At 38.9% G+C, this 14894-nt stretch overlaps 2 protein-coding genes across 2 annotated transcripts in view; one reads left to right on the top strand and one right to left on the bottom strand.

Annotated features, from left to right (window-relative positions):
• LOC109833352 (chitin-inducible gibberellin-responsive protein 1-like) overlaps window positions 1–2628 on the top strand; it is a 10165-nt gene extending 7537 nt beyond the window's left edge. The window contains 2 exon segments of the mRNA XM_020401000.1: window positions 753–2214; window positions 2216–2628. Coding sequence (XP_020256589.1) covers window positions 785–2214; window positions 2216–2405 — 1620 coding nt within the window. The 5' untranslated portion in view covers window positions 753–784 and the 3' untranslated portion in view covers window positions 2406–2628.
• LOC109832139 lies at window positions 12232–13649 on the bottom strand. Its single transcript, XM_020399576.1, has 2 exons — window positions 12521–13649; window positions 12232–12440 (listed from the first exon to the last, which is right to left on the bottom strand). The coding sequence occupies exon 1, from the start codon at window positions 13582–13584 to the stop codon at window positions 12541–12543; it is 1044 nt and encodes a 347-aa protein (XP_020255165.1). The 5' UTR covers window positions 13585–13649; the 3' UTR covers window positions 12232–12440; window positions 12521–12540.

The following is a 14894-nucleotide window of genomic DNA, read 5'->3' as shown; positions in this document are numbered from 1 at the left end:
ACCATCCTCTCTATACATCAGCTCTCTAGTGGACATATCACATTTATCATGTTTTGATGGTTTATCGGTATATTGACACCGCATTCCTTCTATTACATTAAGAATGACATATTTTCTTGAAAACTTCTTGGACAGGTTATCTGTGTATTGTCATGAAACAGTTTCAGAAAGTCTTGGTTGACATATTACGTTATGTGGGTAACTGGAAATGTTATGGATCTTGTACTGAGGTAAACATAATTGCATAAGTAGTCATGATTCTGTGTACGTCCGATCAGTGCTGCTATATTCAGAACTTCAAGTAATATAGTTTCACACTACCCAGTTTATTCCAATCATGTATAGAGTACTTTTGTTTTCTTAGTGGAAATCAATCCATGTAACAGGTCATGCTTGGTTAATAATCTTTATATGTTTGGGAGCCTTTTGTTTTGTAGGTCAAACTTCTTGGTTTTGTACCTCTATTTTGTAATAGTTATGTAGGAAGGAACTTTACTCTAGTTTTGTGGATATAAATTTAGGTACCGTGCTAGTTTTAGAACTTCTGCACAAATCCTTTTGTGCAATATCATTGTACACCTTATAATATTTCTAACGAAAGGAGGGAAAAAGGGAAAAAAAAGAAAAGACAAGAAAAGAAAAGAAGAGACAGACACTGTTAAAATATCTACGCTTGCTTGCCATTTTGATCTTCATCTTAGTTTCAGACGCAAGCTGCAAGATGTGTTCTTACTCATGTCAATTTTTTGCAGAATCCATGAAGAACTGATGTCATCCTCTTAGTATGGACTCCCACCGGCCTCTCAAATATGGATTAGCTGATCCAAAATCATCTCCTCCCCCATATTCTACATGGACAGTGCACCGCATGAAATTTGATCTTGGGAACTCACCAAACTCACCTCTTTCTACTCATTTCGAACCTGATACTTTATCAATACCGGGCAACAGCCAGGAGCTACAATACAGTTCTACAGAGACCATCTCAGGGCACAGCCCCTCTCGATACTCATCTCCACTCAATCAATCTCAACAAGTTCAAATTCGAGAGAGCACTCAAGTTTGTTCCCCATCACCCTACTCAGTTTCAAGCCAGAGCATGAGATATGCTCTTCAAGAAATAGAGACAGTTCTTATGGCTCCTGACACTGAAGAAGGAACAACCAGCTCTAACCCTGAGCCTGATGATAAGAAGCAGCCTCAACCTCAGCTGATAAAGCAGCGGTCTCGAACTTGGAGTCCTGAGATCCAGCAAATGAGCCAAGAGATTATCCGACCAGAGAAGCGGCAAAGAGAGACAAGGGAACTCACAAGGAGTGGCAATGATGTGAAGCAGCTTCTCATCAAGTGTGCTGAAGCCTTAGCTGAGAACCGAATAAATGACTTTGAAACGTTGAAAGAAGAAACACGAACCTTTGTTTCTATAAATGGGGAGCCTATCCAGAGGCTCGGTGCTTATATGCTCGAAGGTCTGGTAGCTCGTCGTGAGAACTCAGGCACTAATATCTACCGAGCTCTAAGGTGTCATCAGCCAGAGAGTAACGAACTCCTGTCCTACATGAAAATTTTATATGACATCTGCCCTTACTTCAAATTTGGATACATGGCTGCCAATGGAGCTATAGCCGAAGCACTGAGGAACGAGGATAAGATACACATCATAGATTTCCAGATTGCACAGGGCACACAATGGATAACTCTGATACAGGCTTTAGCCGCTAGACCTGGTGGACCCCCTCATGTTAGAATCACAGGAATTGACGATCCAGTATCAGAGTATGCTCGAGGAGATAATTTACAACCAGTTGGAAAAATGTTATCTGACATGTCCAAGAAATTCAACATTCCTCTCGAATTCACCCCTCTGCCAGTCTATGGACCTGCTGTTAAAAGAGAGATGCTCGATATAAGGCCAGGAGAAGCTCTCGCTGTTAATTTCACTCTCCAGCTTCACCATACTCCAGATGAGAGTGTCGATGTGAATAACCCTAGAGATGGGCTGCTGAGGATGGTGAAGGGTTTATCGCCAAAAGTGACGACTTTAGTCGAGCAGGAATCAAACACTAATACAACACCATTCCTGACGAGGTTTGCTGAGACCCTAGATTACTATTCTGCCATGTTTGAATCAATTGATGATACATTGCCAAGGGATAGTAAGGAGAGGATCAGTGTGGAGCAGCATTGCTTAGCGAAGGATATCGTGAATGTAGCTATTGGGGAAATGGAGATCGAGGCTAAGTATGGCAGGGTTTAAGCCTTACCCTTTGAGCTCCTATGTGAATTCTGTGATCAAGACTTTGTTAGGGTATTACAAAGATAAGTACACTTTGGTTGAGAAGGATGGAGCTCTGCTGCTTGGTTGGAAGAACAGGAATTTGATCTCTGCATCAGCTTGGCACTGAGATGTAAGTTTTAGGGAATAATTGTAGAATACGGAGCGTAGAGATCTAAACACTGAGCACAACTTAAAACCATCGTATTATATGTATCTTTGTAGTGATGTATTAATGTCATGATGCAGGGAGGTGTTGTTCATTTGATGTTGTATGTGATATCGTGTAAATTCTGCATCTATTTGTAATCTATATAATCTATATATCGGTTGGATAAATGAAGTTTATTTTAGTGTGCTTGCTTATAAAATCTAGTTGGATGGAGATGGAGATGAACCCGTTACTAATTGTGAATGCCATCAGGCGAGAAGCGATCCTGGGAGATTGAGTTACCTTGTGAATGAGTGCCAATGTTCATGTTCGTTGCATTTGATCCGTCCGGGTTGATTTGAATCAGATTGTGTTGTGTTTTAGATGGATATATCTGGTAAATATCTAAATTTTGAAGGGGGTATTGTTATCGTTTTTGCAAAAAAGATTTCCAAAATCTGAGCTGTGTGTGTGAGTGTGCACACACACATTGTAACCTAGTGGCTACATTTTTTTAAAACAAGTCATAGGTGGTGGCGTCAAGGCTTGCCGAAGGCAAGCGCTGGGGTTGAGGTGCAATGGGTGCTTTATAGGTGCAGCATGTTGGCATCGGGGCGCAGAGCTGGCAGCAACGCAGGCTATAGTTACAGAGAGACTGTTGTGCTTGTAATTTGACCAGACTAATTAGTCTAGTGTGACCTTTAACTTTTGAGTGATTTGTTTAATGAGCTTATTAAACAAATCAGTTAATGGTATAGTAGGCTGATATGGGTGTATCTTCTTCCTTACTTCGGGAGCTTAGCGATCCTCATAGGAGCTTGAGAATAGATGATTCTCATGATATCTTGAGAATAGAGACGTGGACGAAGTCGTTGAAGGTGGCAAAGACGAAGATTACGGAAGAAACTGCAGGAAACGTTTTGAGCTTCCAGCGGTCGACCTCATGTGACGCCGCGGACGACCACGAACTTGCACAAATCCTGGGAGGCCTCTGGACTTTTGGCTGTCGATCGTAACGACGTGTGCGGTTGACCGGTCAAACCCTGTAATAGGTTTTGGTTTCCGTCGTTGGATCTGGTCGACCGCGATGGTGACGATTTCCTGAGCCTTCCTGGTTTGTTTGGGACTCTGTTTTCCTGTTTGATTTTAGTTTGTTTAATTATAAGTTTGTCATCCACGTTATAAACTCTATAAAGATGATTGTTTTAGGGCTAAACAATCAGAGAAATCAGAGAGGTGAGATCCTAACCAAGAGATTAGGGTTTAGAGAGAATTGGGAGATTGTTTTTGGTTCTAGAGAGATTGTGAGAGAGGGGTTTGTAATCTATTATTCTCATAATCTAGATAATGTATTTTCCTTCGCCAAAACTAAATTGTTCTTGTGTTTTTTATCGTCTTCTTCTCAACCCACTCTTGATAATTCCGCGATCATGGGTGCTCGCTCGGCGACTCGTATCAAGTTGGTCCTTACCCGATCGTAATACAAGAAGCTAGGCGAGATCCTTATTTCTTTGGAATGAGTTCTGAGATTAAGGAAGAAGAATATGACTGAAGGGGATAGTTCAGCGAGACTTGATGCATTGGAGAAACAGATAGAGACAATGGGTTCGGCTCTCACACAGCTCGTCAATCTTTTCCAAGGAAAGGACAAAAAGGAAGAATATTCTTCGAAAGGTAAGAAGAAACTTGTAGAGTCTGATGGGGAGGTCGAGGAATCTGATTCTGATGAGGAGGTCGAGATTGTCAAGACTGTTCCGCATCAAGGGGGTAAGGGTTCTTACCAGAATTTGAAAGTAGACTTCAAGGTGGAGATTCTTATTTATGATGGGAGTGTCAACGTCGAGAGGGTCGATGATTGGATTGAGCGGATGGAGATATATTTTACCCTCACGGATATTCATCCAAGGAGAAGCTCGTGTTCGCGACTTTAAAGCTTTCGGGGTATGCATTGACATGGTAGAAATCCTATTGCAAGCAGGAAAAGAAGACGGTGTCGTGGAACAAATTCAAGGAGCTACCGAGGAAACAGTTCTACCCGGTGGGGTTCCTTGAGGAGCGTTGGTACAAGTGGTACGGCTTGCACCAAAGAGTCAATCAAACCGTTTAAGAATGCATCACGGAGTTCCAGGAGCAGACGATGATCCTCAATAATTCAACGTAGAAATATTCTATGTTTATGAAGTATATGGCGGGTTTGAGCAGGTACATTCAGAATGAGATGAAGCTATTCACGGTGGAATCTATTGCAGAGGCGAGCGTGAAGACTATTGTCATCGAAGGCAAGCAAAAGAGGAGCAACGAACCCAAAGGAGAGGCTAAACAAACTGGAGGTGAGTCTAGTGGTTCTCAATCCAAGGAGGAGGAGAAGAAGGGTGATCCAGGAAAAGCAAGGCTGATTTGTAGTCATTGTGAGAAGACATGACACGTAGCTGATCGGTGTTGGGAGAAGTATCCTCATATCAAATCAAGGGGGTTGAAGAAAAAGGAGGAGAAAAAGGCATACGTGATAGCTCAAGTTCTGAAAAAAGTCCCGAGGATGACAGAACCCAATAATAGTCTCAATCTTATGATGGGGAAACAGATCACGAAAGAGGATGACAACCCTAAAGAACAGCTCTTTATTCTTAAGGTGCAGGTGAAGACCAGTTTGGTTGATACCATAGTTGATTCAGGTAGCAAGAAGAATTTGATATCTATGGCCTTGGTTCAGAAGCTGGGTCTGAAGATAGTCAAGTATCCAAAGCCCTATCCATTGGTTGGATTCAGAAGGAGACAGGACTGAGTGTAGTTGATCAATACACTTTCAGATTTACGCTCCATGAGTCGTATATTGACGAGGTCACATGCGACGTAGTTCCATTGGATGTTTGTCAGGTTATACTAAGAAATCCCTATTTATGGAATTGATATGCGATCTACGAGAGGCGGGCTCAGAAGTACACATTCATCAAAGATGGTGAAAAGTTTATATTTCGTTCGGCATCTCTTCTGAAGGAGACAAACTTGGTGACGGTGAACCGAGCGAAGAGGTTAGTGAATGCAAGCAAGAAATTTGTTGCGCTATGCATTAGTTCTTACGAGGAGCCACTGAAAGAGGGTTGCAATTTGGAGCGGAAGGTGACTACGACGAGACGTAGGACGAAGGAGTTGTTTCTGATCGGATGTCGAGACCAGATTCCTAGTAAGGCCAAGTGGTTCAGAAAAGAAGGAGTGGCTCGCGAGTTCACTCTTCTATAGTTCTAACTTGAACGGGACTTTAAGTTTCTAAAGGGGGGAGCCATAATACGGGTGTATCTTCTTCCTTGCTTCGGAAGCTTAGAGATCCTCATGGGAACTTGAGGATAGATGATTCTCATTATATCTTGAGAATAGAGACGTGGACGAAGTCGTTAAAGGTGATAAAGATGAAGATTACGGAAGAAACTGCAGGAAATTTTTTGAGCTTCTAGCGGTCGACCGCACGTGACGCCGCGGTCGATCGCGAACGTGCACAAATCCTGGAAGGCCTCTGGACTTTTGGCGATCGACCGTAGCGACGTGTGCGGTCGACAACCCAAACCATGTAATAGGTTTTGGTTTCTGTCGTTGGATCCGGTAGACCGCGATGGTCTCTGCGGTCGACCGCGATGGTTTCCTGAGCCTTTCTGGTTTGTTTGAGACTCTATTTTCTTGTTTGATTTTGGTTTGTTTAATTACAAGTTTGTCATCCATGTTGTAAACTCTATAAAGAGGATTGTTTTAGGTGTGACGCCCCTGGGTTCACACAATGCTGCAATCCAAAGTGAAACCAGAGATGTCAAACTTGTCATGCACCCACACTGTGCATAAACATGTTTCACCAATCACAGCAATATTCTCTAGTGAAACCAAATATAAGTGCAAGTACAAAATAGGCAAAATAAAGGGAATAAATGTAATAGACATGATATAGAAGAGATATCTCATAAAAAAGAATCATATCTCAACTATAATATATCTATTATCTGAATAATGAAAATGACTTAACATGAATCAACTAAAAATCGTACTAAGGCACACTGCCTTTACAATATGAATATGAAACTCTAATGTCTGAATAAAACTCAAAACTACAGTGGAGTCTCTACAAGTAAAAATACGCGACGGTGACTATGCCAGAACTTCGTCACCCTGCGGCTCTCCGAAACTCCGAACTACCTGAAAAGTAATTTAAAAGAAAAAGAACAACAATAAGAACGTCAAAGTGCTACAGCAAAATTACATCCATCTGCCCCAGGGGAAGGGCTGCTAGATGGAGTGAAGGCTCTATCTATTAAGCATAGTCTACCTAGATTCATTTCCCCGTATCTAAGTGGGATTAACATTTAGAAATCTACAACACGAGATGTAGTACATCGAGCGAAATAATCTAAACAAGGAAACCCTCATATATATACCATATATCTCAAGTTGTGAATCTCTAATCATTGATTCCAACTAAGAAATAAAGAAGGCAGTAAAAGAAATTGGACATCAACACATCGTATTTATAATATCTTCCACTATCACTAGAGAGATAGAATAAAATACCAACACATAATTTTGTATACTTTCAAAAGCAACGTATCTCGGTCATATAGCTCAGTGGCAGGTCGTATCTCTACATCTGTCATACTTAGGCTATCAAGTAACTGTCTCAGTACAACGGACTACCCTGTAGGTATCCTGAACTGTGTACACGGCTCATTAGTCTCATCGCGATCTCAGTGCGTAACATGAACGCGGGACGGACTACTAAATAGGCATCCTATAAATACGATTCACGAGCCTCATTGCACCCTAGTACGGGACGGACGGCTAGATCAAGCCTCCTAAAATCCGATTCAATGGCCTGTACATGTGGAATATCGACACACTATCTCATGTAGTACTGAAATGAGCTCATCAACGATATCCACCTCATATAAATCTTTGTATATCTGGTATGTCGACGCACTATCCCATATAGTACTAAGCTGTACTCATCAACGACATTCACCTTATGTATAAACCGTGTATATCTGGTATGTTGACGCACTATCCCATATAGTACTGAGCTGTGGTCATCAACGACATCCAACATGTATATGAACGATATCTAATTCAAATATGATCAAATAAAAATTTATCATAATCCCTTTGGTATTCTAAAATATGTAACACAACATATTCATAACTATATGTGTAACATCAAACGGCTCAAAACTCCGCAAACGCATCTCAAAACGGCGCAACACAGCTCCACAAAACGAGCAGGAAAATAGACGGGACTTTTGTTAGTAAAACAAATATATCTTTCTCTAGAAATACTATTTTTACAAATGGTTTTCTGTTTTGAAAACTAGATTCACACATCTTTCAAATGGCATAAAGTTGGTTCAGTTTGGAGTTCATCTGTTATCACAAATCTCCAGTTAAACATTATACATGTGCAGCAGTTTTTCTGCAGGACATATTATTAGTAAACATAACATATCTTTCTCTATAAAAACTCTTTTTAAGAATGATTTTCTGTTTTAGAAACTAGATACATATATCTTTCATTTGGAACTAGTTTGGTTAAATTTAGAATTTATTTGCTATTTTAAAATATCAGTTAAAAGTTATACAAGTGCTACAGTTTTCTGCAGAAAATATATATTTAGTACATCACTTAAATTTCTCCTATATAAATAAAATTATGAATAACCCTAATGATAATGATCATGATACTATCATAAATAGTAAGAAAAGATTACTAATATAGCATTGATTTAAGATTTACTATCAAAAATATGATTTTTAACACCTCAGGTTAAGATTAAAGCATGAAAACACATATTCAACATCATATTAATCATCTATACTAGTTATTTAACTATAGAGATAGGTTTGAATGAATATAATCTTACCTCAAATATTGTTCTAAGCCTCTGAGATAAACAGCAAGCAATCCACGAGCATAAACAACCCGTTCTCTCTTGTCACACGTCGAAGATCTCGCCCTCGTGTCGGTATTGTGCTCCACAAAGCTCTTAAAATTCATAAAAAAATATATCTAGGGTTTTGAGAAGAGATGGTGGCTGTTAGGGTTCATAAATATAATAAAAGAGAGGGATTTTTGTGAAAAACATATGTATTTATAGAGGCAAACCCGAAACAAATCTGTTTGACCCGAATCAGGAAACCTAGTTTGACTAGAAAAATAACCTTCGGTATTTTGGCCATAACTTTCATATCCGACCTCGACATGAGGTGATATAAGATTTGTTAGAAAGCTCTTGAAGAGACCTACAACTTTGATCTTTTAAGTTTTTCCATATTCCAACTCCTTCGGTGTGAAAAATACATATACTTTTAACTGGTCGTTTTCCCCAAATTTAGGCTCGTGCACGTGTGCATGATACCACTTCTATATTCACATATATACATTGAATTGATCTCAAATTAATTCCTAGCATACTCAAATATTAATAAATATTATTTTTTTCATAATGTAACACATTTATTATTTATTATAAAATATTCAATTTTTTGGGGTTTTACATTAAGGTTCTAAACAATCAAAGAAATTAGAGAGGTGAGATCCTAACCAAGAGATTAGGGTTTAAAGAGAATTGGAAGTTTGTTCTTGATTCTAGAGAGATTGTCAGAGAGGGATTTGTAATCTATTATTCTCATAATCTAGATAAGGTATTTTCCTTCACCAAAACTGAATTGTTCTTGTGTTTTCTATCATCTTCTTCTCAACCCACTCTTGATAATTCTGCGGTCAATGGTGCTCTCTCAGTGACTCGTATCATAGGCTCAGTGGGTGAAATTGATCTAACATTTGGATTGTTCTCAATAATTGGTTGGCAACTCCGTTGGCCTTTTTGTTTTGATGATGTTTTAACAAATAATTTATAACTAATATTGTTTGTCTAGTATTTATATTTTCATATTTATTCTAGGCAAATAATATGTTGGAGGATGAATGGAATTGCGCCACAACGATCATATCCAATGAAGGTTGGCGGAATATCGGTATGAAGCCTTGCACATTCAAGTTAAAGATCCAAGATCAAGCTTCATCTGCAAAGTGTACCAAGTTGAGTTACATAGAAGATCAATATAGGTTGAGTAATTTAGTTTAGGTTTTATATTATGTGTGTTGGTACTTTAAGCTCAATCATATATACACATACACGTTTTTGTTTGTTTATATATATATATATACTTGTTTCATGTTTATATGCTTATATATGATTTCATCAATATCAAGTTTATTTAATTCAATAAAATAATGTTTTATTGCATAATATGTGTATTTTGATAAAACATTGTGTTTTTGGTTTATAGACTTAACAACAATAGTTTATATCTTTTATCAAGTCTATATAATTATTTTATAAAGTTTTAAAACATGGTTTAGTCAAAACATTAAATTTCAAGTATGTTCATTTTCATATTTTGGATTATTTTGTAACATGTTTATTTTCATGTTTACAACCATTTCCTAAAGTTTTATATTTTTCTGAATTTGTTTATTATTTTTAAATCAAGTTTAAAAGTCAGAAAACTGTTTTTAAACCTGGGTATCTGATATATCTGTTCGCAGTCAACCAGAGTGGTCGCGGCGGGCGGCCGCCAATTGTCCAGAGACCCAGTTCTGTTTTTAGCCATTCGCGATCGACCGGACGTGTCTCTACGGTCGACCATCGAAGTAGTCGTTGCACAGTAATGACTAGTTTCTGGTTTTGTTGTTTTGTGGGTTTTAGGGGTTTTCTTGGGTTATTTTCTTCTATCCTATATATACCCCCATTGCATTTATCATTCCTACCTAACAAGAGAGATTTAAAAAGAGTTTTAAGTGTGTTTAAAAATTTTGTTTAGTATGTTTACAAGTTTGTGAAGAAATTTTCACAAGAGGAAGAGGAGATCGTCTTTGGTGTTTGAGCTTCATTCCATTCTCTCTCTCGCTCTTGATCTATAGAGAAATTTTCCTAAACTCTTTCTAGCTTTATATTTATTTGTTTGTTAATCATTTTTATTAAAGCTAGATTTATATTGAGTTTAGATTTGTTTTACTCATTGCTTACACACACAACCATTGAGCTTTAGTATTTTTATACATAGTATATTTGGGTTGTGGGGTTGTGTCTTGAGAGTGAGTTTATTTGTGTTCTCATCCATATTAGAGAATAAATTATTGTATTTGTGCTTTTATTGTGAGGATGCACTTTGTAATACACTTGTACACCGAGAGGAGTGTGTGGTGAGAGACGGGGTCGTCCTAAGAAGAATAGCGTCGGTAGTAAAATTTAGGGAGAGGTTGTAAATCCGAGCACTTGAGGGAGACACGGGTTAAAGACCAACACTTAGAGGGTGTAGAGTGAGATTGCAAGAGTGTTGATTGTAAAGTTTTCGGTGAGCTAGAAAACCGAGTGTGAGGTGTAAACGTTTTTGGGTGATCGTCGAAAATCTGGTGTGATAGTGGATTTCTCCCCGATAGTGGGGAGCGGAGACGTAGGACGGAAGGTCCGAACTCCGTTATCATCTTTGTGTGTTTGTGATTGCCTTGGCGTCTCACTTGTGCTTATTGTTCATTTCACTCTTGTCGCTATTGTCTATTGCTCATAGTGACCACTATCTTGTTTATTTTGTAGTTTGTTTATTTTACCCTTTGTTTACATTGTTTATCCTTGCATATAATTGTTGTATATCTTATTTGCTATGATACCTTATTAATAAGTTTTTAATTTGTATTAAATCGGATTAGATTAGCATAAGTCCTATTTACCCCCTCTAGGGTTCTTTCCTAGTGGCATTAGGGTCTAACAAACTCTAGTGCTAAGTCAAAGATCTATATAAAGCCCTCAGCTTAACACCAAAAGGGCACAAGCTCTTTCACTTATCCTCTAGGAACTGTATTGCCAATTTGAGTCCAATTCCATGTCAGATCGAGGATGTCATATTCTAAAGTCTAACAGAGGAGGTCGTCTAGTGCGTGAACTTGATCAAGGTAATCATGGAGGGTCTAATTGGTGAAGACCTTCTCTCTTTCTTGTGCTCAGATCAGCATTATTTTTTCCCTCTTTCTTTTCTTTTTCCGGATTCAGCCATGTAAGAAGGATACATGGAGTTTACCATAGGATAAGGTTCTATCTTTAGGATCTTACCCTTATCTATCTTGATAGATGATTCAGAAATCAAAACCACCTTATTCTTACGGATATTTCTTTGTCTCTATTATATTACTAAATTGTTTTAGAAAAGGTTTTACAACAAAGGTGACTATTCATGTTTGGATTAAAATTAAAAAAAAACAATAGTTTCTCTTTTGTCTATTAATTTTAAAGTAATCACAAGCTTACTTATTTCCCCTTTTTTTATACTTAGTTTTGCTAATGCTTTTTTCTTTAATTTGTTTTGTTTTTGCATTATTATTATGATAACAACATTCCCCAATCCAAAGAAGAGCACTTGTTCCTTCACGCGCAGCAGGCTCTTGCATGGCGCGTGCCCAGTCATTCCCCAGTTTTCCCTGCTCGTATATATAGACTCTGTATGTTTTACACGATCATATAATTTTTACTTCTAAATAATTGAAATTTAATTTAAATGTGCAATGTAGTTTTGCATTTATCTTCACGTAGATTCAGGAACCACACAAAAAAAAAGATAAAACAAATATCAAAAACACAAAAAAAGGGACTAAACAATTAATCATATTTCGGAAAAAAAAGTGAACCGCGTTTCCTCGGAGAACAATCGGTGCCCGATGACTTAATTAAAATATCTCCGATTAAAAACAGCAGCTTAAATCTACAACGAGGTTAAATTCCAAACATAAAAACAAAACAAAGAAACAAAAAGGGGGGAAAAAACCCTTCAAGATAACAAACCTTCTCTGTTCTTCACTAATTCTAGTAAAATTTTCTAGAGCTATTAGAAAGAAGAAGAAAAAAGGGCAAAAATTGGATTTCTCAAGTGTAAAAGATCTACAAATGCTGAGACATCCATGACGCGATTGCTCAACCCAAAGCCTAATCAGCCCTTCAAAAACGACATCAACAAAACATAAGCTGCGACAAAATTGTTATTTACCTAATTAGTACTATGATCACTAAACTTACTATCCCGGACCCAGTCAATCTCAGTTCGAAGCAGAGGAAGAACCAGCCATCGCCATCTTGTGCCGGAGCAGGGCCACCTGCTCCTCGGAGAAAACACAGCACCCCTTCTTATAAATCAAATCCTGAACCATCGAAGAGTTCATCATCACCTGCAGCATCTGCTGCCTGTTCAGCTCCAGACGCCCCGAAACTTCATCGACCGCCACGATCATCTGACCTCGACGACTGAACCGCATTGTCTGAAGAGCGGTGACCTGAGCTTCCAAGAACTGATGTACTGTATGCGCCTCCTCGAGCATCGGCCCCCTCGTCATCTTACGTTTCCAAGGCATCAGCCCCTCGAGGATCGTGACCCGGTCGCTCATCTTGCTCCTCCTCTGCCTCCCGATCTCGTTCGAACGAGTTAAGCGGGAGCCGGAGATCGGGACGCTGAAACGGGTAGGGTTGGGGTCTGGAGGCGCCGGCGACGATCGGAAGCGTTTGTTTGAAGAATCGACGACTGAGAAGAGATCGCCGGGGGAGATCGAAAGTGGCGGAGCAGCGAAGGGATCTGGCGCGTGATGCTCCAGAGAGAGCAGATGCGGAAGTGGACAGAGCTTGTAAGAGGGATTATGAACCGCATTGAACGCCATTGATTCTGATATAGGAGCTTCGAGATCGGAGACCGGATCAGAGACGTTCTGAGAAGATGAGCCTCCGGCGAGTTCAAGACGGAAGTTGCGGATGCAGGCGGCCGAGGCGTCGGGAGCGGCGAGAGAAGTAGAAACTAGGAGGTTAGTGTCCTGCTCCATTAGTTCTTGTTTCGGAGCTTTAAGCCTCGAGATCGGATCCGAGAATTTCTCGGCGACGATCCGAGAGGATGAAGCTCCGGCGAGTTCTTGGTGGAAGATTCGGCTGCCTGAGGCCGCTGCGTTGGGAACTGCGAGGGACGGAGAAACGAGGAGCTTAGTGACTTTTTTCCTTTGCTCCATTTTAAAGAAAAACTCAAGAAACCCTAACACAGATAATGAAAATATTGAAAAGAGGAAGAAGAAGCTGCGGTAGAGAACAAGAATGAGGATCATCCAGAACGCGTGAGGCGGCGGCGTCTTTATACAGAGGATCAGTGGACACGTGGACGTCAGGCGTCAGCGGGGCTCAGTTTGTTGTTTTGTCGGTTGGGACCACAGAGCAGGAACTGCAGCAACGTCCTTGGTGACCAGAGCTACCGGTCGCTTTACCGGTCGACTGCTTTCTTTCCTTGAGTGAATATTGACCGTTGGATTTATTCCGTTGGGTGCAACTTTTGATCGCACGGGTAGAAGTTGTGCAGATGTTTGGGACTATCGTCGGGCGTGCACCTGCCAGCTGTGGACGGAAATACGTGGACGTACACCTTTAAATTAATGAGGTGGCATTCTAGTAATATTTGTAAACAGTAGGAGGAATTTGCCCGCGGGAATTTGTGCCTCCTATACGTGCTTTAAGAATTTTTCAAAATAATTAAGTTACTACTCTACTACATTTCATTCGGAAAAAAAGAACCATTCTACTACATAATTCAATAGAAGTATGCAAACGATGTTTTCCATTTCATTTGTTATTCGGTGACAAAAACATTTTATTTTTCTGAAATATAAGTTGGGATTTTGTGTTTATTATTTGATTGGATTACTGGCGCTTGGAATACACTTTAGTTTACCTTATTTTTAACTTTGAAATTCCAAATTGCTTTTTGCCTAAAAAAATACTTTAAGTTTAGCAAAATTTAACTTTGATACCCAATTTGTCACATGACTTTTTTTTAAAACAATTATATCTTGAAATAGTAAAAAAAAACTCCTCGTCCTTTATTGATCATCTACCTATTGGATTTTAAACCCATTGAATTAACAAAATAAACAATGAAATCCATACCCCCAAAAAAGAAAATCCATGTTTAACTCGTGAAAATTCTAGCTTTTTGTTGTGCCAGCAATTCAATTTTGATACTAACAGTTAGATTTTTTTTTTTTTTTTTAACTCTATAAGTGTAATTTTGTAGTTAGGTGATCGAGGGTCACTTAATTAGTGAATGAATAACTAAGAGATTATATGCATGTAATGACGTCGTATATTTTTAGGCAGCTTTCTTTGCGGTAGAATTATTTTTATATTATTTTTAAAACAGTGAGGCCTAAGTTAACTATGAGAGTGATAAGATTTGCGATCAGAAATGGAGTAGATATTCGATATGCCGCGTGTCAGGTTTATTTTCATTAGTAATGACTTTATTAATTAACATGTTGTATATTCAGCTATTACGCCTTGAGGCTTGAAGAAGGGGATTGGGTTCCATGTTTAATGTTGAACATTGTTTTTTACGGGATCATTTTATTTTTTTTTTTTTTTTTGG

Source organism: Asparagus officinalis, chromosome 3, assembly GCF_001876935.1.
Source record: "Asparagus officinalis chromosome 3, Aspof.V1, whole genome shotgun sequence".
Classification (NCBI taxonomy): domain Eukaryota; kingdom Viridiplantae; phylum Streptophyta; class Magnoliopsida; order Asparagales; family Asparagaceae; genus Asparagus; species Asparagus officinalis.
The sequence above is the reverse complement of the archived record's forward strand: the minus strand, read 5'-3'. Positions and strand labels throughout refer to the sequence as shown.

Coding starts and splice junctions, on each gene's coding strand:
- LOC109832139 (XM_020399576.1), bottom strand. CDS start 13,584: ATGATCCTCATTCTTGTTCTCTACCGCAGCTTCTTCTTCCTCTTTTCA.